Source organism: Malaya genurostris, chromosome 3, assembly GCF_030247185.1.
Source record: "Malaya genurostris strain Urasoe2022 chromosome 3, Malgen_1.1, whole genome shotgun sequence".
Taxonomy (NCBI): domain Eukaryota; kingdom Metazoa; phylum Arthropoda; class Insecta; order Diptera; family Culicidae; genus Malaya; species Malaya genurostris.
The window spans coordinates 168384451-168410213 of NC_080572.1; the positions used below are offsets into that span (position 1 = coordinate 168384451).

Below are 25763 nucleotides of genomic sequence, written 5' to 3' on the forward strand. Positions count from 1 at the left end.
ATGGGTTTAATCGAAATATGTAGTTCAGTGTATTCAACCAGCTGGAAATCAAACAGCCTTTAGTCACTATAGTTACTGTTTGGATTGAGGAAAATAATATTGTTGTTCATATTGACCACCCTACGCGCATCGAAAATATCGCAGTCACTATTTCTCAGTTGCGATTCAGTTGAGAATTTATTTAGTAGAGATTTTTTATTGATGAAAATATAATAATTAAATCTTCATTTAGGTTTTGGTACCACGTTGGTACCGGTTTGTGCTAAAGCGCACATGACTGTTTTTGATTGTTTTACGTTTTACATTCAGCTCATCAGTGAATTAACAGAGTTAAGTTGGGCTACTATGTTGATCCGCGAGGTGACATTAGCAATCCAACATAATCTGCTAATGCACTGATGAGCTGAATGCGAAACGTAAAACAATCAATTATATCTTGTATATTGTAATCACCTCGGTGTCGAACTGAAGCGTCGAAGAATTTTCACATTAATTTTGCAACATAGATAAATTCAAACTCCGTTAAAATTTCGTTGAATTTAGAATAAATATAATTCTTACTTCGTGTTTGAAGTTAGTTCGAACAGGAAGAAATTGAATGCTTGGCTCGGGGAGGTTTGAGTGTGAGTAGAAATCAGAATCAGTCGATTTCACGATCTCAGAGCTGTGTGCGTGTGCACAAGTGGTACCGAGTTCAGGATGATAGTTAGTTGAATCAGTCACAATGCGTTTATTTGCAGAATTGCGAATAAAGCCAACCGCATCATCAAAAACTCTCCACCTAGTTTGTATGCTTGATATATGTAGTTGTCGCTTAGACTGCGTTGTCAAATTTAAAACCATCCACCATCCAACATAGGGTATATGTATAGGGCGCTGGTCTTACAAGCCAGATGTGATATGTTCGATCTCCGTCCTGGAAGGATTATTAGTGTCAGTAGAATCGTAGTACTAACCATGCAATGATTCTGTACGCTATGAAGTCTGTTGAAACAGAAAGACCACAAAAGAAATGCAATGCCAAGACTTTGCTTTTACGCTGTGTTCTAGGCGGTGTTGTTTTTTCCGGTTTAACCGTTGCTGAGAAATCAAAATGAGTTCCGTTTTTGGAGCTTTTCTTCACTATTACTGGTGTTCTCGGAAGCGGAAACCGGGGACTAGTAGTCTCAAAGTAGATTTATATATCCACTAACTAACAAGAACTGCCAATCAGGTGAATTTTCCAGCAAGTTTTATAAAAATTGGTACCTCGTTTCGTCATGACTTATGGAAAAATACTCATGAAAATGAAAATTTTTCACTTATCCAGCTATTACACCTATACCGGAAGTCGAATCTGGATTAACTTTTTGGAGACTTTTCAGAGAACCTTTTATTTGCATCTTAGTTTGCAAAAATCGGTTAACAAATTTCCGAAGAAATTGAGTGCGCATTTTTCTTGCAGATTGGCACATATTACCTTGTAATTCCGCAGCCGGAAGTCGGATGAAGATAAAATTCAATAGCAAGCTATGGGACCATTAGACCGTTTGAATCTAAGCTAGTGAAAATCGATTCAGCCATCTCTGAGAAAAGTGAGTGACATTTTTTTCATTTCTTTGGTGCATATCACCCTATAGTTCCGGAACCGGAACTCGAGGAATTCAATAGTAGTCTTTGGGACCATAAGTCCTTTAACTTGATTATGAGTTTATGAAAATCGGCATAGCAATCTCTGAGAAAATCAAGTGACATTATTTGTCACATACACGCAGTCATTTTGTGATTTTGAAAGGCAAAAAAACGCTGCTGTTTAATACTGTTTTCGTTTATTGATCACAGCAGCTGGCCCAGATTCGCCCAAACAACTTTTGAGATGTTCGTTTTAACAACCTGGGGTCGCTCTAGATCGGACTCCAATCGCGTAGTTTCGTTCTGAAAATGTTCACGGTTCGCACCACGACATCCATGCGAGTTTGTTTATGGTTTTTTTATGAGTTGTTGTTTAGGGCGTGTACCACGTGTTCGTTTTACTCGGAGTCAGAGTCGTCTGCGTGTTGGTTCAAAAACGAAAACGGTATAAGTTTTTGCAAAAACTTTCGCTGCAGCTTTCTACCTACATTGATTTAATTGCGCTGAATGGAGATTAATCGATGTTGCATTCATCATAGGACGTGATCATGACTAACATAATGGAAAATGATGATGAACGCAATGTGACTATATAGGAGCAACTTTGAACAAAACCAAAATTACTTATCATAATTTTATATGCAGGAATGAATTTAGACAGAGTGCTTGATATCTGTCATGTTTTTTCTCCAAAATTTGTGATGTGTAAGTGGTATGTAAAACATGAACATTCAAAAATTTTAAACATCATTTTCATTTTCATTTCTATATTTGATCACGAAACACAAAACAACTAATCGAGGACAACCAATCTCAATGAAAATAGCTGTCTTGAACATAAGAGAGCTTCATTAGAAAGTATACGACGTAATATTTAAACTTTGATGAAATGTTAAACTCTGGTAGATTTCAATCTGAAGCAAGGAATAATCTAAAATAACATTACTATCATTATCAATACTGAATAACGAGACTGAGACATAAGACATAAGGAGCGACACAGGAATCAATCTAGGTGCACGCTCAGGCGACGATAGATTCCCAGCACCTAGTCGGTGAAAAAAAAGTGAAGAGATCGGTAGGCTGAGGAACAACAAAGCCGAAGCCAATGATTAATTGCCAGGCAAGCTACTCAAACAGGGATGATCTCTAAGATTTAAAAGAAGGAGATTCTACCACAGGAATGGATGAAAGAAGTGGTATGTCCTACCTTCGAGAGGAGGAGATAAACTTGATTGTTGCAACTACCGCGCAATAACATCGCAGAACTTCGCCTAAGGCAAAAAAGGCAAGTACTCCAGAAGAGTCGTGAAACAACGCATCACCTTTTCATTGACTTCAAACGTAGCATACGGGATTGGAACCAGGCGCGGCATATATGGGGGGGGGGATAGGAGACAAAGCACTTTTTGTCCCTCCCAATATTTTGGCAACTGGAATAAATATTTGAAATTTGCTAGAAATATCTTATTATATAACACTTTTTTCTGTTATCCCCGTAGTTCGTCTCCGTAATCGTTCATATTGCTCAGCTAAGTCCCTATAATTTCCAAAACAATACTACAATGTGAAATGTGTTATTTTTCACCATGTTCGAATATTGCTTATTACTGAAATAGTGAGGAAAATGTTTGCGATCGTGTCAAAACATTCGGAAGAGAAACTAAACTTGCTTACTTGGTTGCGTTTTATTTGCTCTAACCTCTCCACTCCCTTTATAAAAATGTTCTATATATTGCAAAGTTTAATGATCTGTAGTAATTTTTGGTAGAGGACCAACATACCCATAGTGTTTTCGAAAGAATGGTGCTGCGGATCATTTATGGCAGAGTGCAGATAGAATATGGAATGTGGGAACGGCATTGGAACCAAGAATAACAACAGCTGCTTGAAAACCCACCTATCGTACAGACAACTTAAATTGAATGGGTACGACTAGAAGAAGCGAAACACAGCAAACAAGGTGGATCGATCAAGTGGAGGGTGATCAACAAAGTATTCGTTCCTTGGGTGGCTGTCGTCGAGCAGCCACGGATCGAATTAGATGGAGACGTATGCTTGACACAGTAAAGATTACCCCCTAATTCCACCATTATAATAATATCTTTTCATATTACTCTAAGTAACTGTAATAGAAGATATCGAACGAGTTAAATCACGAAAAGAAACACAAGTAAATAATTGAACACCTATTTAGAACACACCAGCCCCCCTTTCTATACGTTAAATTTTCTCGGACACGGAAGAACCGAATTCAATAGACTTTGGCTCATTTGGAAGCTACTAATAAATTGTTGATCAAGTTCGATGACCATATGACTAACACTTCTGGTTCTAGAGATATATTTGTATCAGTAACGTAACCGGCAGATAACGTATGTATGTGACGTAAGCGCTGAATCTACCCGTATCAATCTGAAAAAATTTGTATCAAAATGGGAATGAGATAAAATTTTTATAAAATGTTATCTTAGTTAAAAAAATGTTTTAATTAAACTGTGCGAATGACAAGAGAAAGGCATTATCACACCACTAAGCGGATTCAGAATAGTTTTTATTAATAAGGCTAGTAAAATAACTCTTTCGCTATGCGCAAAACTAATTAGAGAACAACTGCCTTCATCTTCGTTTATGAATCTCAACTTCCAATACATTATGTCATTATCCCTCCCCATTACACTTTGGGAAAGACTAAACTACTTTTGGATTCAGAATCATGGATTATTTGCATGTATAAAGCATCGTTCGATTCGGATCGCTTTGAATGTAAATTATTCGATTTCCTAATTATCTTACAGTTTCGTGATTTCAATTTCCCCTTCAAAGGTCATGTAAACTGGTGCAACTGAAGCGATAGGCAAAAAACAGCAGCAAACATTATTTCACTATCGATTCCACAGACAAAAACGGATATTGATTTTATCCTGCCGAATACCTAGGTTCCACAGGCTTGGTTGATTCATTTGCTCTTGTAATCATCGGAACATTGCTATTCTTCTGTCTCACCATTCAACCGTTGTGTTGTCGTATGAAACCGAAACACATGATAACTGACGGGTGCTTGTACCATAGAGGATAAACCTAATAAAAGTGTGCTTCCGGAAAATGAAATGAAAGCGGGCGGAAGCTAATACATCGCCTTCGAATATCATGCAGCAGACCTTTCAATTGACCGAAAGTATCAAAGCGGAATGAGCGAAAAATTTCCGTAGTACATTCACAAACCTACGATCAACGTTGACATGTTGCTCCTAAAGCTCATCCAATAGGAAGCATACGAAATTATATACATGATAAAACTGGAATTAAACATGTCATCAATAACTGATATGATTGGGCAAAAAATGTTTAGATCCGAAGAATTTGTGTTTTTTTTTGTTTTGATTATAGAAGTTTTAACATTAAGGTCATTTGCCTCTTCGGGCCAAAAAAGGTGGGTGGGTAATGTAATAGAACGCTTCCTTCACACTTCCGAATATCAGTGAGTTGATCAGATGTGTGAATTGTACAAGCATTTCCCTTCACTACTATGGATGGATGCCGCCAACTGACTTCCGTCATCTATTTCCAAGCTGACCTGTAATCCGTGGATGAGATACTGATATGGTTGGCGTAGGTATAGCGTTTAATCGAATATTCTGTGATTACGATATAAGTCTTGCTTCAACCATTTGGATATTGATATTAAAGATGAGAAAGTTTTGAGAATTTCAGCCTCAGAAAGCTCTGCCATCTCTAAATAAATAAACGAACAAAACAAGTTCAATTTTCAATAAAATTAAAGGTGTGTAGTTACATTGTGTCATATATGAGCGACATAGTAAACATTTCGAACGTTTTGTCGTTCTTTAAATAAGAGGTCAAATTTTCAATACTAATCTCCCAATATTTCCGAAACTGTAATTCCGAAACCAATGTTTTCATGTTTGATACAGTCAGTTGAACTTAATGCTATGTGCAATAAAATTTAATTCAAAACTCCAAAGCAATTATCGCGTTACTCATACTTACAGAATGTCCAGCGGCAACGAAACGGAACAATCTCTCAATTGGTCACCACGTCTTTTTGTTGGCATCGGTATGAGCAACCGAAACAATCTCCTAGTATTTCCGTTTCCACTGAATCCATTTGATATGCGGATGCATCGGAAACGAACTGCAGCTCGAAACTGCACCGGAGGTGGTGGGATGCAATTCGATGATTGATTTTTACTGTTATTACTTTATATTCCTCTTTGTAAAATTATTTCACAGACTCTTAACTCAATTTTTTATTTCAATACGCAGTAATCAAAAATATATCTTTTTTGCTTTATTCAGCGGACGTAGCTTTTTAATGGCACTATCACTTTTAATATGATTCGAAATTTAAGCCCACTCTTTAAACTAGAATTCTTACAAGCACACGATCGCGCAACTTTCTCTCTATTAAATCACTGTATTTGATATGTATAGTGAACTATTTTAATCAGCAACTTGTCAGCACTTCAATTAACCATTTCTAGGACTACATATGTATATATATACTTTCTCTTACGGTTATAAAATTTTCTCTGTGATGCTACTAAATTTCACTAAAATGAGGCATTCAATATGATATGTATTCGTTTTCAAACATTGACTGGACCGTTCGCCTGGAAATACAAAAAAGTGTTAGTTTATATTCAATATGATCATTTAGTCGTCAGAAGTTACCAAAAAGGATGATTAACAAAAATTTAAAGCTTTTATTCATATAAAAATTAAATGCAGCACTCTCGTTGGTAAAACATTTATATGCCTAGCTCTTATAACATAATAATCCCTTCCTCAAAACGGCATGTAACTGTACATGCAAGCACACAATAAAAATCCAGTTACTAAACCACAGATAAGATGAATTCTCAACAAGCTATCAAACTGAAAAACTCATCGCGAAATGTTTTTAAGGGACTCATAAATATAAAAGAATAAACATTTTTTAAAATTTCGCTGTGGTCCTTGTTTTCGGATTGTTTGACTAATAAAAGCAATTTAATTAGAATTCACAGTATACAATTAAAAAAAAAACACTTTATTCACATAGCAGTACGATGATACCATTTTTGGTACTCTGCATATGTCTCTTTACAAGTATATTGTATGGATTTTCATTTTCAAATGCTTAAAAATTCAAGTTTAAAGATTGTTATAATTAATCTCAATGAATGCTTCTAATTAATATACTCTCGTTGAAAATCCGCAATTTGTTTCTATACGATAAGCAAGATAAAACCTAAATAAATCACGACGCAAAAGTTGATTCAACTTCCGGTTCCGGAGATATTACTTTAAGAGTGCCCAAAGTATGGAACTATCACTTAATTGAATACCAAAAATGACACACACGTGCAAGCAGGTGCTGTACAAACAGATATTTTATTGTCTCGAGTAACTTACAATTAAAACATTTGGCTTTCCAAGCCTCTGTGGACTTTCAAAATGATCTAAAATAATGAACAAAAACTAATTTTCACTTCACAAGAACTTTGGTATTGATGGCCAATCGGAGCCCACTTGACCTCATGGTTCTACTATGTCCGATTCAGGAGGTAGATTCCGGTTGTAACTGAATCATCCATTGCTGTTGGTCGAGGAATTCAGGTGCGGCATACCGATCAGATGAATTTTATATAATTTGTATTAAATTTTGATGTTATAAATAACACAAACCCTATCTGAATTCGATATAAATTCACTATGGATAGTTGATAAAATATTAAACATTTGTGTCGACTGTATCTGATTATATCTAAGATTATTTTTGTGTAATCTTATATGTTCAAAAATTTTGTATTGTGAATTGTAGCTGATTTGCCTTTTCTTTTAACAAGAGAAAAATAAATATAATTTCGCTATAATGTTTAGAACGTTTTTTATCATAGTTTTAAAGTTAAATCAATATCACTATTGATAAAGTAAGTTTTGGTAAAATTTACATAAAATTATCTATGGGCTGAAAAACTGTACATCTTTATTTATTGATGATGCCAAATTGCAAACGTTATTTGGTTAAGTCGACACACAAACGGAACGATAGCTGGCAGAGGCGTGAGAAAGATTCAAATGAAAAAAGGTAATTTTTCCACCATGCAAGGCACCAGCGTCCAAGTCGAAAAGCGTTTGCGTTTTGTTTTGAAATGGAACAGCATTCATTTAATTTTCACCATCAATGTGGGTTTAGGGAAACGTGTTCTTTCCTATTCCCCTACTCCCAATGAACTAGTGAATCATTATAATTCCTGATAGAGTGAACAACCACAGTCACAGTATAGTTTAGTCTGACTGGAATGAATGAGAAATATTTTAGAGCGTTGTATCAATGTCACAGTTCCAAAAGCTCGTTCTAACTACGAATCCCATCGATAAGCGCCTCAGTTCAGCTTATATCTACACTTATTCATACTTATTGTCGTTTTGGTTAAAATGCACGTGCATAGTCAGCACTCACTGCGTCCGGGTATGCTAATATTAATTAGTAGTGTTTCCTCGAAAGTATGTTTATTCTATTTAATTATCGACAAAATAATTAAATATGTTTTACTAATCAAGATTGCTGTGCAGATCGGTTTCGATAGATAGACTTTCGCTATACTCGGTAAGTGCTCTACCAAGTTCTATATAACGACCAGATTGCGACTCTTGTATTGGCTTCCACCGTTTTTTTCCGAAATTTATTATCAGACTCGACTTTGGACAATAGTTATCGAGCCTCCACACTCTAACAGATGAACAAAATTCGCATTGCAGGACGGACCAAAGTTTTCATTTGCGGTGATGATGCCAGCATCAAAAAATCTTCTTTAGGGTACAGGTCAGTCTATGTCTGATTATGTACAGCTGTTTGGAAAGATTGCAGATATTCTATTAAATTTATGAGGATGGTTTCTTCAAGTGTGTTGTTATGAATTTTTAATGTTATGAAATATTTAATTGCTTTGCCTCACAGTAAGTAAGTAATTATGGGGTTTCATATTTTGCGACAAATTGGACCGTGGATGGGACTTGGTAAAACGTTACGTCACTGAAGTTTTAGTTCGACTACTAAAGTATATGCTTTGTATTCAAATTTTTCGGTTGTTACTGTTAGTCTATGAAAATGGTGCTTACGTGTGAAAACAAATGTGCGAGAAAAATCTTACAAAATGAAGTGAAAATTCCTATTAATACTATTCAATTATTGTTTTACCTTTTTACCTATTTTTATATATATAAAAAATAGGTATAGAATTCGCTCAAACTTTAGAAAATTTTTCCGAGGCCCGGAGGGCCGAATGACATATACCAATCGATTCAGCTCGACGAACTGAGCAAATGTCTGTGTGTGTGTGTATGTGTGTGTGTGTGTATGTGTGTGTGTGTATGTGTGTGTGTGTGTGTGTATGTTTGTGTGTCTGTATGTGTGTTGTCAACTAAGAGGTCGAGATCTCAGAGATGGCTGAACCGATTTTGATCAAACTAGTCGCAAATGAAAGATCTCCCCGTCACCCAAAAAGCTATTGAATGGTTTTGAGATCGGATGTTTACTTTTTGAGTTATACAAAGTTTTATGTACAAATTTTCAATTTTTTGACAGTATCTGTCACAATTGACCTTGAAAACAGAATATGTTTTCAGACTTAGATTCCGCACGGTAATACCTATCCAACAAGCCATAGATTGTTAAAATCCGTCCATTTTTAACGGAGATATCGAAGTTTTTCTGTAAGCGACTTTTCCCCCTATTCCAGCAGTAGGAGTTTTGAGCGCTGTATGACAAAGAAATGCTTGGGAGCAACGGAAAACACGATTTTTTATACTGTTACATACAATTGTTTCTAAGTACCAAAAGGATTGTGTACAGCATCCTTTTTCATGACATTTAGCCTCGGACCGATTTTGGCACGGCTCGTTTTTGGCAACATAATCGTTCGAATATGACATATATAAACCAGATGATGGCAGAATTTTTTTTAATTATTTTGTTTTAAACTACTTACAGCAATAAATGCTGGAACAACATAACATCCATATACCATTCGAATCAGTTCGTCGAGATCAGCAAATGCGTGTGTGACAAATAATTTCACTTAATTTTCTCGGAATTCTACAAATTCAGATTCATACGAAAAGTCGTATGCTCCCAAACAAAGTTCCTGCATTATGTTTGGTGCCGACCTCTGGTTCTGGAACTACAGGATGATATGTGAAACGAAATCAAAATTGTGTAACTCATTTTTCGCGTAGATGGCTGAAACGATCTAAGATTCAAATGAAAAGTTTCAAGGTTCTATAAAACATCTTGCTTTTCAGTCAGAACCAACTTCCGGTTTCGGGGATAGTATACAAATGTCTATTCCACATAAATTAACCGTTGTGCACTCGAAAAAAAAAACACCTTTAACCACCCGAATGGGTACCCGGGTACCCATTTTTTTAAATCGCTGTAAGTTGAGCATTTTTCAACCGATTGAAGTAATTTTAGCACTGTTGGATTCAGGAACTTAAGCTCTTTGGGATTGGTACCCATAAAGATGGACATGGTGCTCCTGGTTCCCAGGAACCCGGATATCCTAAATGAGTTCCGACATCGAGGCATTTATACACGGATTTCACGTATTTTTGTAATCTTATCTAAGAATTGCTATATGAAATCAAGTGCTATGCTGAGTTGTTATGTTTATATATTTCAGGGGGCATCCGTTATGTACGTAACATAAAATTTTGAATTTTTCTACCACTCCTTTCCCCCTTTGTCGAGCATTTCTCAATCTTTTCACCATGTATTGTCACGTATTTTTGAAACCTCTCCCCCCTAAACGCGTGACGTACTTTATGTATGTTCCCTTATATACTTCACTTTCTTATCTTCAGTTTGAAAATTATTATGTACTTCAGGCCTATTGCGAGGAGCACGCAATACAATTTTTAATTCTGGCAACAAACATTTCGAAACATCACGAAGTTACTTCCCAAACAGTTTCGTTCTCATTTATATTTCCTTTTTTTCGTTCTATGAGAGTAAGTCCAGAATAGGCCAACTACCCTTTAGATGACGTCATTTTTCTACAAAAGGTTCATTTTGGTACGGCCTTTCTCAAATAGCTGGTTTGGAAAAGTTTCAAATTAGTAAATGACATTTATGGTGGAAAACACAAGTGTCGGAACATTCTACGGAAATCCGGATTAACGGGAACCAGAAGAACCTACTACAGCAATATACACGGCCATCGAAAAGTGGATAAATTTCTGAATTTACCCGTACTGAAAAAATTCAAATCGGATGGAATTTGCCTTAGTTACAAGCATTTTTATTTGTGGGTACCCGGGTACCCATTCGGGTGTTTACGTAATAAAAAAAATTTGAGCCCCCCCATTCGACCCCCCTTACTGTAAAATGAAAAGTCAAAGCATGAGAAGTTATGGTCCAACTAGTTCTTGGAATTGACCGAATTGCAGAATCTTAGTTTAAACCTAACTCAGAAATTTCTTATTTTGAAATTCGAAAAGGTACCCGGGTACCCATTCGAGTGCATAAGGGTTAATCAGGTTTATCGGGTTAGCAGATTTGGATAGTCGATAAAAAAATTAACTTTTTTCAGTTTTAGTGGTATTCAGTTGTCGATCAGATGTCAGTAGTCAAAGATGTCTTAACTGATTTTCAAATATTTTGAAACAAATGTGAACTGTACAGCTACTCAGGTGAATTTATCTGACTTAGGCCATACCGCTTTTAGAATTCCGGTTCCAGTATAAAATCGTTTCTCAAAGCTCAATCGTTTTCTCAAAAAAAGCCTAATCGAATTTCAGAAACAAAAATTCAAATTAAAACAAACTTATATACAAAAATAATTAATTTTATCCAATTATGATATCCGGTTCTCGAATTACATGATGATGAATTTTTAAAATTCAAACCGATATAGAAGATGACAATCCCGAAAAGCTTCAAAGTTGGACTCAAAACTGTTGTAATTTATTCGTCATATGGCCATACGAATCGGTTTGGGTTATGCTGGTTCCTGAATACCGGCTCTGGAAGTACCTTAAATTACCGTAAACTCTAGAGTGGAACTTACATATCATGGTATGTTTAATCGATTATCACACTTCTAGATTCAAATTCGATCCGATTTGCAGTTTCGACATTACAGAGTAATGAGTGATTAAAATCTCAAATTGTCGCTTAAAACGACGGTCATTAAAATAATGTCATGAAAACTTAAACACCGAAGAATATTCATGCAAAAAACACATGCGGATTGATAAAAATAGGTATCATCTCACTGCTAGGTGGATTAAACACGTTTTTATATATATAAAAAATAGGTATAGAATTCTCTCGAACTTTCGAAAAATTTTCCGAGGCCCGATTCTGTCATATACCAATCGATTCAGCTCGACGAACTGAGCAAATGTCCGTGTGTGTGTGTGTGTGTGTGTGTGTGTGTGTGTGTGTGTGTGTGTGTGTGTGTATGTGTGTGTCTGTATGTGTGTTGTCAACGAAGAGTTCTAGTCGCAAATTAAAGGTCTCCCCGTCACCCAGAACGCTATTGAATGGTTTTGAGATCGAATGTTTACTTTTTGAGTTCTACGAAATTTTATGTCAAAATTTTCAGTTTTTTGACAGTATCTGTCACAATTGACCTTAAAGTATCTGTCACAATCGACCTTGACCGTAATAGCTATCCAACAAGTCATAGATTGTTAAAATCCGTCCATTTTTAACGGAGATATCGAAATTTTTATGTAAGCGACTTTTCCCCCATATTCCAGCAGTAGAAGTTCTGAGCGCTGTATGGCAAAGAAAGGCTTGGGAGCAACGTAAAACACGATTTTTTATATTGTTACATACAACTTTTTCTAAGTACCAAAAAGACTGTGTACAGCATCCTTTTTCATGACATTTTGCCTCGGACCGATTTTAGCACGGTTCGTTTTTGGCAACATAATCGTTCGAATATGACATATTGGAAAGATGGCAGCACTTCCGAATTCAGAACAATTTCATAATTATATTGATTTAAACTGCTTACAGTAATAAATGCTGGAAGAACATAACACTCATATACCATTCGAATCAGTTCGTCGAGATCAGCAAATGCGTAGGTGACAAATAATTTCACTCAATTTTTTACCTTTTTTTCGAAGATGACTCAACCGTTTTCTACAAACTCAGATTCATATGAAAATTCATATGCTCCTAAACAAGGTTCCTGAATTATGTTTGGATCCGACCTCTGGTTCCGCAACTACAGGATGATATGTGAAACGAAATTAAAATTGTGTAACTCATTTTCCTCGTAGATGGCTGAACCGATCTAAGATTCAAATGAAATCTAAGAATCATCTAAGATTTGCTGATTAGAATAGTCGACAACCAAATAAACGTATTTCAGTTTTAGTGGTATTCAGTTTTCGATTCGGCACCCAACAATTTAACTCGTACTACGATTTCTCAACGATGTCTACACTGAATTTTAAACATTTTGAAACAAATGTAAACTACTCAGGTGAATTTGTCTGACTTCGGCTACACCGATTTTCGGATTCCGGCTCCAGTATCGAATCGTTTCTCAAAGCTCAATCGTTTTCTCAAATAAAGCCAAATCAAATTTCAGAAACAAAAATTCAAATTAAAATAAACTTATAGTTCCACACAAAATTGAATAATTTTATCCAATGCTGACTTCCGATTCTGGAATTACAGGAGGATGAATTTTTAAAATTCAAACCGATATAGAAGATGATAATCCCAAAAAGCTTAAAAGTTGGACACAAAACTATTGCAATTTATTCGTCATATGGCCATGCGAATCGGTTTGGGTTATACTGGTTGCAGAATACCGGCTCTGGAAGTACCTTAAATTACTGTAAACTCTAAAGTGGAACTTACTTCCATATATCATGGAATGTTTAATCGATTGTCCCACTTTTAGATAGAGTAATGAGTGATTAAAATGTCAAATTGCAGCTTAAAACGACGGTCATTAAATAATGTCATGAAAACTTAAACACCAAAGAATATTCATGCAAAAAACACATGCGGATTGATAAAAAAATGTATCATCTCACTGCTAGGTGGATTAAGCACGTTTTTTTATTTCACCATTCGCCGTGGAGAAAACTACTATTCAATAAAAGCTCTGCTCAAAATACGTCTATTATTATCATAGCGAAAATAATCAAGAACTTTGAATAGTAACCATCTCGTTAAGTTCAATGCGTTCAATGTGTTTTTATTCACAATAGATTGAATTTAGTGTTAGTTCAACTTTTAGAAGAGAATAATTTTTTTGTTTACTAAATTATCTTTAAAAATTCGACAATTTCACCATGTTACCAGTCTGCGATAAAAAAAACTTTCAAATAACTTACATTTTTTAATATATTCTTTATTCGAATATGAGTTGAAATTAGATGGTTGAGATTTAAATTGATGATTACCATTAAGACATCATTTGCTTCCGCAATTTTTTTATTTTTGTGTAGGGAAAATTGTAAACCTACTTGTGTAATGGGAAAAAGGAACCTATATACTAACTTACTAACTAATACAGAGAGCGAATGGATTCAATTGAAGATTGCATCGATTGTTGTGGAAATTCGCTTACAATATTATGTGACATTACATCTAATGGTTCTATACTCCGAAGCCTGACATTTTTTGCTATAAAACCTTTGTGCTAAAAACTGTCGAATGGTTTTTCTATGTCTAGAAGAGTAACTCCAGTCAATTACCCAGAAAATTTATTTGCTTTTATCATGTTCGTTGCTTTTGTTGGTAAAAAATTGAATGATCATTTATATGAGACATCATTCTCAACGAGATAATTTTTCAAAAAGCTTATTGATAGAAATGCTTTTTACAACAATGGAATTCGATAGAAAATAATGTGCAACTCAACCCGCTTCTAACACTCATTCTTTTATTACATCTTTAAGTAACAAATAAAAAACTGACAGTAGTTCTTGGCTACTGTTGCCAACTTTTATCTGTGTGATACTCGCGACGTTCATGTTACTAAGCAATTCTTCTAGCATTGTGGTATTCTAGACTGCACCCGGAGTATGAACGTGTATGTATTATGCGAAGGGTGAAAATCATTTCCCCCTTTTTGTTACTTCAATCTCCAAGGCCTACGCTTGGGTTGCATAAACTTGCAAAAAACTACTAACACGAAGTACCATGCGTTTCATTCTAATAGAACTTTAAAGGAGACGCAAAGTTGATTATTATTATTTATCGTTTATTTGACATCGGATTTAATCGTTTGGTCATCCGCCGAGATGAATTATTGTTATTTTTAGTAATTATATTTTTGGCTATTTTTTTAAAATTTGAGACCAAAGCACTTCAATGAGCTCAAAAATTATTTAATTAAAACTTAAAATTCTAGAGTGGTTTTTCAAATAACGCAAATTCCACTCGCACAGAATTTTACACGCTCCGAATGTAATTTGCGCTCGGCTACCAAGTGCCGCTGTATGGATTTATATGTATCAATTATTCAACGAACAGATATGAGCTCTCTGTGGTTCAGTCTAGTAACCGATGTGCTTGTGGTTCAATGTTTCTCGGTTCAAATCGCGCTGCTGCTTTTTTATTTCGATCTTTTGTGTGTTATTTCGTCGGAACTCAAGCCATGTATTTTTCAAATCACCCAATTTTTTATGTTCTTGAATGAAAATTTGTGTAAAATACGACGCTCCATTTATGTGCATCTTAGAAGATGTAAAATCACAAGATTTTCTCGAACTGTGTATGTTTCAAATTTTTTAAGTATTTTACTAAAGCGGTTACTTTAACGATCAAATAAAATGAATTATTCAAACTACGTCAGTAAGGCAGTTGAAAGGATCAAATTATGGAAGAAATATCTCCTGTCCATGCCGTCAAGAAGTACTTGGTGTCTTCTCCTATCATCGATGACAATCTTCAACTGCTCATTCGGTTGATAACTGATATGTAACCTGAAAAGCATAAGAAGTGGAGCTTGTGCGAATTATCGAGGGTTTTGAAACCAGTTTTCAGTGATGAAAATTTTATTTGATTTTGTATCAGTCACCAGAAAAACATACGTTTGTGTCAAGTTAAAATTTGTTGATGTCCAAATGTAGGCATCCGATAATCCAATATAAAATATATAGAATTCAAGATTGAGTAAACTTATTATATCTACTCAAAAAATTTGATATTTATGGTGAAGTTGATCATTGTACTTATTGAAAACGTTCGCGCCATCAATATGCTGGGTTTTAAAGCATCGACATACAATTAATATTCGTATTATAATTCCCATTATTTGCAATTTGGATCAAAAATGTCGAAATTTATTCAGATAGAATTTTTATTGGTGATTATTATTAGTTTTCCAAAGTTAAAACAGTTTTCTAAACGCAATGAATAAAAATAATTTTTTTGAAATCTAATGAATTGTATTCATTGATTATAATGGCTGCCGTTTTCATAAGTTTTTCAACCATACACTGTCGCAACAAAGCGTTTGATTATTATCTGGTAGAGAGAAGATACTTTCCAAAAAACAAAAACAAAGTTTGTTTCGCACAAATACCGGCAAGAATTCTTCATAATTCCAGTTGCTCTTCGTATTAGCATATGCTCAATAATACATTTTTTTAAACTAGGAGATTATTCCCTACTTATTGATTTAATATTATTGTCCGGTAAAATGTACGGAAACCTTCGAACGACACTGTATTGGTTTTACCTTTTTGCCTTTCTCATATAGAAAGGTTATGCAATCACTTGAAAAACCGACTAGTGAAAATTGGCCCGGAGGGCCAAGTGTCATATACCATTCGACTCAGTTCATCGAGCTGAGCAATGTCTCTGTGTGTGTGTGTGTGTGTGTGTGTGTGTGTGTGTGTGTGTGTGTGTGTGTGTGTGTGTGTGTATGTGTGTGTGTGTGTGTGTGTGTGTGTGTGTGTGTGTGTGTGTGTGTGTGTGAGTATGTGTCAAATAATCTCACTAGGTTTTCTCGGAGATGGCTGAACCGATTTTGACAAACTAGGATTAAAATGAAAGGTCTCGTGGTCCCATACGGAATTCCTGAATTTCATCCCGATCCGACTTCCGGTTCCGGAATTATAGGGTAAAGTGTGTTCAATATTGTACACCGTCACTTAAACCGGCGAAACAAAACACGTAAAAAATTTTCTAAACTGGTCTCAAAACTACACAAATCGATAGTCATTATCAGTAGGCAACTAAACAAACCGATTCCGGCTACCCTGGTTCCCAGTATCCGGTTCCGGAAGTACCGGAAATAGTGGTCATATATACCAAAATGGATCTCACTTACTTTTCTCAGCGATGGTTTGACCGATTTCCACAAACTTAGATTCAAATGAAAGGTCTCCCGGTCCCATAAGGAATTCCTGAATTTCATCCGGATCCGACTTCCGGTTCCGGAATTATAGGGTAAAGTGTGTTCAATATTGTACACCGTCACTTAAACCGGCGAAGCAAAAAACGTGAAAATTTTTCTAAACTGGTCTCAAAACTACACAAATCGATAGTCATTATCAGTAGGCAACTAAACAAACCGATTTCGGCTATCCTGGTTCCCGGTATCCGGTTCCGGAAGTACCAGAAATAGTGGTCATATATACCAAAATGTATCTCACTCACTTTTCTCAGCGATGGTTTGACCGATTTCCACAAACTTAGATTCAAATGAAAGGTCTTCCGGTCCCATACGGAATTCCTGAATTTCATCCGGATCCGACTTCCGAATCCGGAGTTATAGGGTGCGTACTAGAAGAGTTTGTGTGTCATGTTATTTGGTGGCCGTACGAACCGACTTCGATTATACCGGTTCTCAGGTTGCGGTGCCGGAAGTGCATATAATAGTGAACCCATTTCGTTCTCTTAAGGATGGCTTACGCAATCAAAGCACTGTTTTATTCTGTATGTTATGCATAAACAATCACTTGGTTTCTTTCAAAAATCGAAGAGAAAATTTTTTAATAGAATACCACAATATTATATGTACATGAGAAAGGCATCATTACACCACTAGGTGGATTAAAACAGGTTTTTTATATATATAAAAAATAGGTATAGAATTCGCTCAAACTTTAGAAAAATTTTCCGAGGCCCGGAGGGCCGAATGTCATATACCAATCGATTCAGCTCGACGAACTGAGCAAATGTCCGTTTGTGTGTGTGTGTGTGTGTGTGTCTGTATGTGTGTTGTCAACTAAGAGGTCGAGATCTCAGAGATGGCTGGACCGATTTTGATCAAAGTAGTCGCAAATGAAAGGTCTCCCCGTCACCCAGAACGCTATTGAATGGTTTTCAGATCGGATGTTTACTTTTTGAGTTATACGAAGTTTTATGTCAAAATATTCAGTTTTTTAACAGTATCTGTCACAATTCGCCATGAAAACAGAATATATTTTCTGATTTAGATTCCGCACGGTAATACCTATCCAACAAGCCATAGATTGTTAAAATCTGTCCATTTTTTAACGGAGATATCGAAGTTTTTGTGTAAGTGACTTTTTTCCCTATTCCAGCAGTGGAAGTTTTGAGCGCTGTCTGGCAAAGAAATGCTTGGGAGCAACATAAAACACGATTTTTTATACTGTTACATACATTTGTTTCTAAGTACCCAAAAGACTGTACAGCATGATATTTTGGCTCGGACCGATTTTAGCACGGTTCGTTTTTGGCAACATAATCGTTCGAATATGCCGTATGAAAACCAGATGATGGCAGCATTTTCGAGTTGAAAGCAATTCCATAATTATATTGTTTTAAACTACGTACAGCAATAAGTGCTAGAAGAACATAACACCCATATACCATTCAAATCAGTTCGTCGAAATCAGCAAATGCGTGTGTGACAAATAATTTCACTTAATTTTTTTCGGAGATGACTAATCCGTTTTTGTACAAACTCAGATTCATATGAAAAGTAGTATACTCCCAAACAAGGTTCATGAATTATGTTTGGTTCCGACCTCTGGTTCCGGAACAACAGGATCATATGTGAAACGAAATTAAAACTGTGTAACTCATTTTTCTCGTAGATGGCTGAACCGATATAAGATTCAAATGAAATCTAAGAATCATCTAAGATTCAAATGAAAAGTTTTGAAATTCTATAAAACATCTTGTTTTTCAGTCAGATCCAACTTCCGGTTTCGGAGATGCAGGGTGATTAGTATAAGAATGTCCGTTTCACATAAATTAATCAGGTTTATCGGATTAGCACATTTGGATAGTCGATAACCAAATAAACTTATTTCATTTTTGGTTGTATTCAGTTTTCGTTTCGGAAGGCACCCAAAAATTTAATTCGCACTACGATTTCTCAAAGATGTCTACATTGATTTTCAAACATTTTAAAACAAATGTAAACTATACATTTGCCGTTTCAACCTTCCGAGTGAACGGACGTGCTTTGTGTTTACTGCGAAAGCGTTGAAAACCAGTGCCGTGTGTGATAAAGTGACCGGACGATCAAAACTAGATTGCTATTGTGTAATAGACAATAGTGCTTTTTCCTGTGAGAGGTTTTATGCACATTATATACTGAAGCAGTGTATTGTTGTGAGCGGACGATCGAAACAGTACCGTTAGCCGGTGATTGTTCGATCGATCAAAACAGGCCCAGCGGTGTACGTGATATCACTGTGCGGATTAAAAAAGAGTGTGCTTTTTCCTCTCGGAGGTTTTTTGCACACCATCGCAGCGGCGATACGCCGATCGACGAGGGCTAGGCCTTGGTGGCCCCCGTTGGATTTAAGTTAAGTATCATTATTTAGTTTTTTTTTTTCCTTCCTGCATTCGACTGTTCTATTTCTCCCCGATTCATTTATTTCTGCGCGGAGGTAGCTCCGCAACATGTCTAGTCTAAATTCTGACCCCCCCGTTCCCGATGATCAAATGGAGACTTCCCTTGACTATAAAAAGTCTCGCATAAAGAGCTATCCGGATGGGCTCGCACTACCGGCCGGTCCTTATGCGGTCTATTTCCGGACCAAATCGAAAGAAAAAAAATTAAATATTTTAAAAATATCGCGGGACCTGTCCTCGCGATACAATACTATAAAAAGTTTTGATAAGATACGTCCAGACAAGCTCAGGGTCCTGTTTACCAGTTCAAAACAGGCTAATGAGCTCGTTCAAAATGATCCTTTTACGCGGGAGTACCGCGTCTACGTGCCAGCTCGTGAAGTCGAAATCGACGGTGTGGTCACCGATTCGAGTTTGACTTGCGAGGACGTTCTTAAGTACGGGGCGGGTTGTTTTAAAGACCCCTCACTTAAGAATGTCAAGATACTGGATTGCAAGCGATTGCATTCAGTATCGATCGCCGGGGATGGAACAAAGTCCTATCCCCAATCAGACTCTTATCGTGTGACCTTCGCCGGTTCTGCTTTGCCCAACTACATCCTCTTGGACCGGGTTCGTTTGCCTGTTCGCCTATTCGTACCCCGAGTAATGAACTGTACTAATTGCAAACAACTGGGGCATACAGCTACCCATTGCAGCAATAAGCCACGTTGTGCTAACTGTGGGGAAGCTCATGCGGACGGCTCTTGCGGTAAGGATGCTGAAAAGTGTCTCTACTGTAAGGAGGGTCCGCATGACCTCTCTGATTGTCCCGCTTACAAACTGCGAGGTGATCGAATGAAGCGTTCCCTAAAGGAGCACTCCAAGCGTTCTTTCGCAGAGATGCTTAAAAGTGCCACCCCTCCTAAACAGACAACGAACCCATATGCCTGCTTGTCAACTGACGAGAGCGATTCTGACGACCCTTTGAAAGGTCCATCTTCGGCGGTCCCTCATAGCTGTAGGAAAAGAATAAATAAATCCTCTCATAAGCTACCTAGTAAGGGTTCGAAGGTGTCTTCCGAAGGGCTTCGAAAAGTTACAGCTAACGGGAATCGGGACACAACACCGAAGCAAAAAGCTCCTGGTCTCGGAAAACTCAATTCCGAGATGGAATTCCCACGACTTCCCGGGACTACAAAATCCCCAAGCGTCCCAGAAAATCTACCAGAGAACCAACTAGGTGCTGGACTTATTAAGTTCTCTGATGTTGTGGACTGGATTTTTACAACTTTCAAAATTTCAGACCCTCTTAGAAGCATTTTAATTGCTTTCATGCCAACAGTAAAAACATATTTGAAGCAGTTGACTGCAAATTGGCCCCTTCTCTCAGCGATTGTATCCTTCGATGGCTAAATCATCCACCGAGGTCACGGATCTAATCACTGTTTTACAGTGGAATTGCAGAAGTATCATCCCAAAAATAGATTCTTTTAAATTTCTAGTAAATAATCTGAAATGTGACGCATTTGCATTGTGCGAAACTTGGCTAACTTCTGAAATATCCTTAAACTTCCACGATTTTAACATTATTCGCCTGGATCGAGATGTTCCCTATGGAGGAGTACTTTTAGGGATCAAAAAGTGCTATTCTTTTTATCGAATTAACCTCCCCTCGATACCAGGTATTGAAGTTGTCGCATGTCATGTTACAATCAAAGGTAAGGACCTTTGTATTGCTTCCATCTACATTCCCCCTAGAGCCTTGGTTGGGCATCGGCGGCTCAGTAATATCATAGAGCTCCTTCCCGCACCGACGTTGGTTTTAGGAGACTTTAACTCACACGGTACGGGATGGGGCTGTCTTCACGACGATAACAGATCAGCTATGATCCATGATATTTGCGACAACTTCAATATGACAATCTTGAATACGGGAGAAATGACACGGATTCCTGCACCACCAGCAAGACCAAGTGCGCTGGATTTATCCCTTTGCTCGACATCGCTACGGTTGGATTGCACGTGGGAGGTAATTCCTGATCCCCACGGTAGTGATCATCTACCGATCGTAATATCAATCACCAGCGGCTTAAAACCATCGAAGACAATCAATGTTTCGTATGACCTCACACGAAATATTGATTGGAATAGCTATGCGACCTCGATATCTGAGAAACTTGAAAGAACTCTACAACTTCCTCCGGAGGAAGAGTACACGTTTTTGGCTGGCTTGATTCTCGATACTGCGATTCAAGCTCAGACGAAACGTGTACCCGGCGCAAAAACTAACATCCGTCCTCCCAACCCGTGGTGGGACAAAGAGTGCACAAATTTAAACGCGGAGAGAGCCTCCGCGTATAAAAAATTCAGAAAAAATGGAACACCTGATAATTACCGGAATTACGCGGCGTTAGACGTTAAAACTAAGAACTTGATTAGAGCCAAGAAACGCGGTTACTGGCGTCGGTTTATAGACGGCTTAACGAAAGAAACATCTATGAGCACTCTTTGGAACACAGCCCGACGAATGCGCAACCATAACACCACGAATGAAAGCGAGGAATACTCCAACCGCTGGATATTCGATTTCGCTAAAAAAGTATGCCCAGACTCTGTTCCGGAACAGAAGATCACCCGCGCCGCGACACCAAATACAAACGAATCACCGTTTTCGATGGTAGAGCTTTCACTTGCACTTTTGTCATGTAACAATAAAGCCCCGGGATTAGACAGAATAAAATTCAACTTGTTGAAAAATCTGCCTGACCCCGCCAAAAGGCGCTTGCTGAATTTATTCAACAAGTTCCTCACGGGTAATATTGTCCCACACGACTGGAGACAAGTCAGAGTTATCGCCATCCAAAAACCAGGGAAACCAGCCTCCGATCACAATTCGTATCGGCCGATTGCTATGCTTTCCTGTATCCGGAAATTGTTCGAAAAAATGATTCTGTTTCGTCTAGACAATTGGGTCGAAACTAATGGTTTACTTTCAGATACACAATTTGGTTTCCGCAGGGGCAAAGGAACGAACGATTGTCTTGCGTTGCTCTCAACAGAAATTCAAATGGCATTTGCTCGTAAAGAACAAATGGCGTCAGTTTTCCTAGACATTAAGGGGGCTTTTGACTCAGTTTCTATAAATATCCTATCTGAGAAGTTGCATCAGCATGGTCTTTCGCCAGTTTTGAACAACTTTTTACATAATCTATTGTCTGAGAAACACATGTACTTTGCGCATGGTGATTTGTCGACAATACGATTCAGCTACATGGGTCTTCCTCAGGGCTCATGCTTAAGCCCCCTTTTATACAATTTTTACGTAAGTAATATCGATGAATGTATCAACACATCTTGCACGCTAAGACAACTTGCCGACGACAGCGTTGTGTCTATTATAGGACCCAAAGCTGCCGATCTCCAAGGACCATTACAAGATACTCTCGACAACTTATCATCATGGGCTCTTCAAATGGGTATCGAGTTCTCTACGGAGAAAACTGAGCTGGTTGTATTTTCGAGGAAGCGAGAACCAGCACAATTACAGCTTCAACTAGGGGGTGAAACCATAGCTCAGGCCTTCACATTTAAATATCTCGGGGTCTGGTTCGACTCCAAAGGCACCTGGGGATGTCACATTAGGTATCTGAAACAAAAATGCCAGCAGAGAATCAACTTTCTTCATACAATAACCGGATCATGGTGGGGTGCCCACCCAGGAGACCTGATCAGGTTGTATCAAACAACGATATTGTCCGTGATGGAATACGGATGCTTCTGCTTCCGATCAGTGGCGAACACTCATTTCATCAAGCTGGAAAGAATTCAGTATCGTTGTTTGCGTATTGCCTTGGGTTGCATGCAATCGACTCATACGATGAGCCTCGAAGTGCTGGCAGGCGTTCTTCCACTGAAAAACCGGTTCTGGGATCTCTCATATCGTTTGCTCATTCGATGCGACATTTTGAATCCTCTGATGATTGAAAACTTCGAAAGGTTAGTTGAGCTTAACTCTCAAACCCGTTTTATGTCCTTGTATTTTGATTACATGGCTCAGAATATTAATCCTTCTTCGTTTGTTTCCAACCGTGCTCATTTCTTGGATACTTCTGATTCTACTGTGTTTTTCGACACATCCATGAGAGAAGAAATTCGTGGAATTCCGGATCACGTGCGCCCTCAAGTGGCCCCAAATATTTTTTATAATAAATTTAGAACAGTCAACTGTGAAAAGGTGTTTTACACTGACGGATCAAACATCAACGAGTCCACAGGCTTCGGCATCTTCAATCAAAACATCACCGCTTCTTACAAACTCAGTGATCCGGCTTCAGTTTACGTCGCAGAATTAGCTGCTATTCAGTACACCCTCGAGATCATTGAAACCATGCCCAAAGACCATTACTTCATTGTCACGGACAGTCTAAGTTCAATAGAAGCTCTCCGGGCAATGAAGCCAGGAAAGTATCCCCCATATTTCCTGGGGAAAATACGGGAACATTTGAGAACTTTATCTGAACGGTCTTATTTAATATCGTTAGTCTGGGTCCCTTCGCATTGTTCCATTCCGGGCAATGAAAAGGCAGACTTATTGGCTAAAGTGGGCGCATTGGAAGGTGATATTTATGAAAGACCAATCTGCTTCAATGAATTTTTCAGTATTTCTCGTCAGAAAACTCTCGAAAGTTGGCAAACTTCATGGACGAATGACGAACTGGGACGATGGCTACACTCCATTATCCCTAAGGTATCGACGAAACCTTGGTTCAAGGGGATGAACATGAGTCGTGATTTCATTCGCGTTATGTCACGGCTCATGTCAAATCACTATACATTCAACGCACATCTCCGGCGTATCGGGATCGTGGAGAACGGGCTCTGCACCTGTGGCGACGGTTATCAGGACATCGAGCATGTCGTGTGGTCGTGCGTAGAGTATCGTGACGCCAGGTCGAAGCTACTGGAATCCCTCAGGGCCCGAGGTAGACCGCCTGAGGTGCCGGTTCGGGATGTGTTGGCGAGTCGGGATAGTTCATATATGCTTCTCATATACCAGTACCTCAAACACATTGATATACAAGTGTAATGTGTTATTCCTCGCTCAGAAAATATAATCTCCACCTACAGGTTCGACATTAACATCCGCCCGATTCTCTCGATCCCCGTCCCTGTTCACCATCTTCATTGGAATTAACAAGATCTTTTTTTTTGTCACTAACTTTTTCGTTCCCCTTTCCCTGTTTTTTCACCATCTCGATGGCAACTAATTAGATCTCTGTCGTTTTCAAACATTTTGTTCCCACACCCCTTTTTTACCCCGTTTCCCACAATATTTACTTCTTTTTTTCATTCTCTTCCGTAACATCACCATCACCGGAAGACCGCTCCAGTCAATGACCAGCATGCGGGCCACCCGCCGGGCCTTCGTAGCCTGGGGGTGTTTCCCGCGGACCCTCACGGACCGAAGAATGCGGCCAACATAGAAAATTACCATCGCCATCTGGAATCATCTCATCCTAAATTCAATTCACCGGCCACTACCGATCGCCAGATACTATATTACATAATGATACTACTCTAGTTTTAAGTTAGACGATAATTAAGATTAGTAAATACCCTTGGCATCTTAGAGCTTAAGCAGTGTGCCTTAATATTATATTATATTATTGAATAAAAAAAAAATGTAAACTATACAGCTACTTCGGTGAATTCGTCTGACTTCGACTACACCGAATTTTGAGTTCCGGTTCCAGTATCGAGTCGCCAAATCGAATTTCAGATTAAAATAAATCCAATTTTATCCAATTCTGACCTCCGATTCTGGAATTGTAGGATGATGAATTTTTAAAATTCAAAGCGATATAGAAGATGACAATCCCGAAAAGCTTTAAAGTTGGACTCAAAAATATTGCAATTTATTCGTCATATGGTCATACGGTTTGGGTTATGCTGGTTCCTGAATACCGGCTCTCTAAGTACCTTAAATTACCCTAAACTCTAAAGTGGAAATTACTTCGACATATCATGGAATGTTTAATCGATTGTTACACTTTTAGATTCAAATTCGATCCTATTTGCAGTTTCGACATTACAGAGTAATGAGTGATTAAAATCTCAAATTGTCATTAGAATAATGTCATGAAAACTGAAACACCGAAGAATATTCATGCAAAAAACAAATGCGGATTGATAAAAAAAGGTATCATCTCACTGCTAGGTGGATTAAGCTCGTTTTTTTCTTTGTTGAATCACAACGAATACAATAAAAGATATGAAATCATTACTTAGGTTTGTCTTGTAGTGTGTGACATTTTCATGATCAAATTTGGTTGCGGTGACCAGT

At 37.7% G+C, this 25763-nt stretch overlaps 1 protein-coding gene across 1 annotated transcript in view; it reads right to left on the reverse strand.

Moving 5' to 3' along the window:
- Positions 1-25763, reverse strand: part of LOC131439328 (heparan sulfate glucosamine 3-O-sulfotransferase 5) — a 65356-nt gene that overhangs the window by 34556 nt on the left and 5037 nt on the right. The window contains exon 2 of the mRNA XM_058610221.1: positions 5623-6245. Coding sequence (XP_058466204.1) covers positions 5623-5687 — 65 coding nt within the window. The 5' untranslated portion in view covers positions 5688-6245. The remainder of the gene's footprint in view (positions 1-5622; positions 6246-25763) is intronic.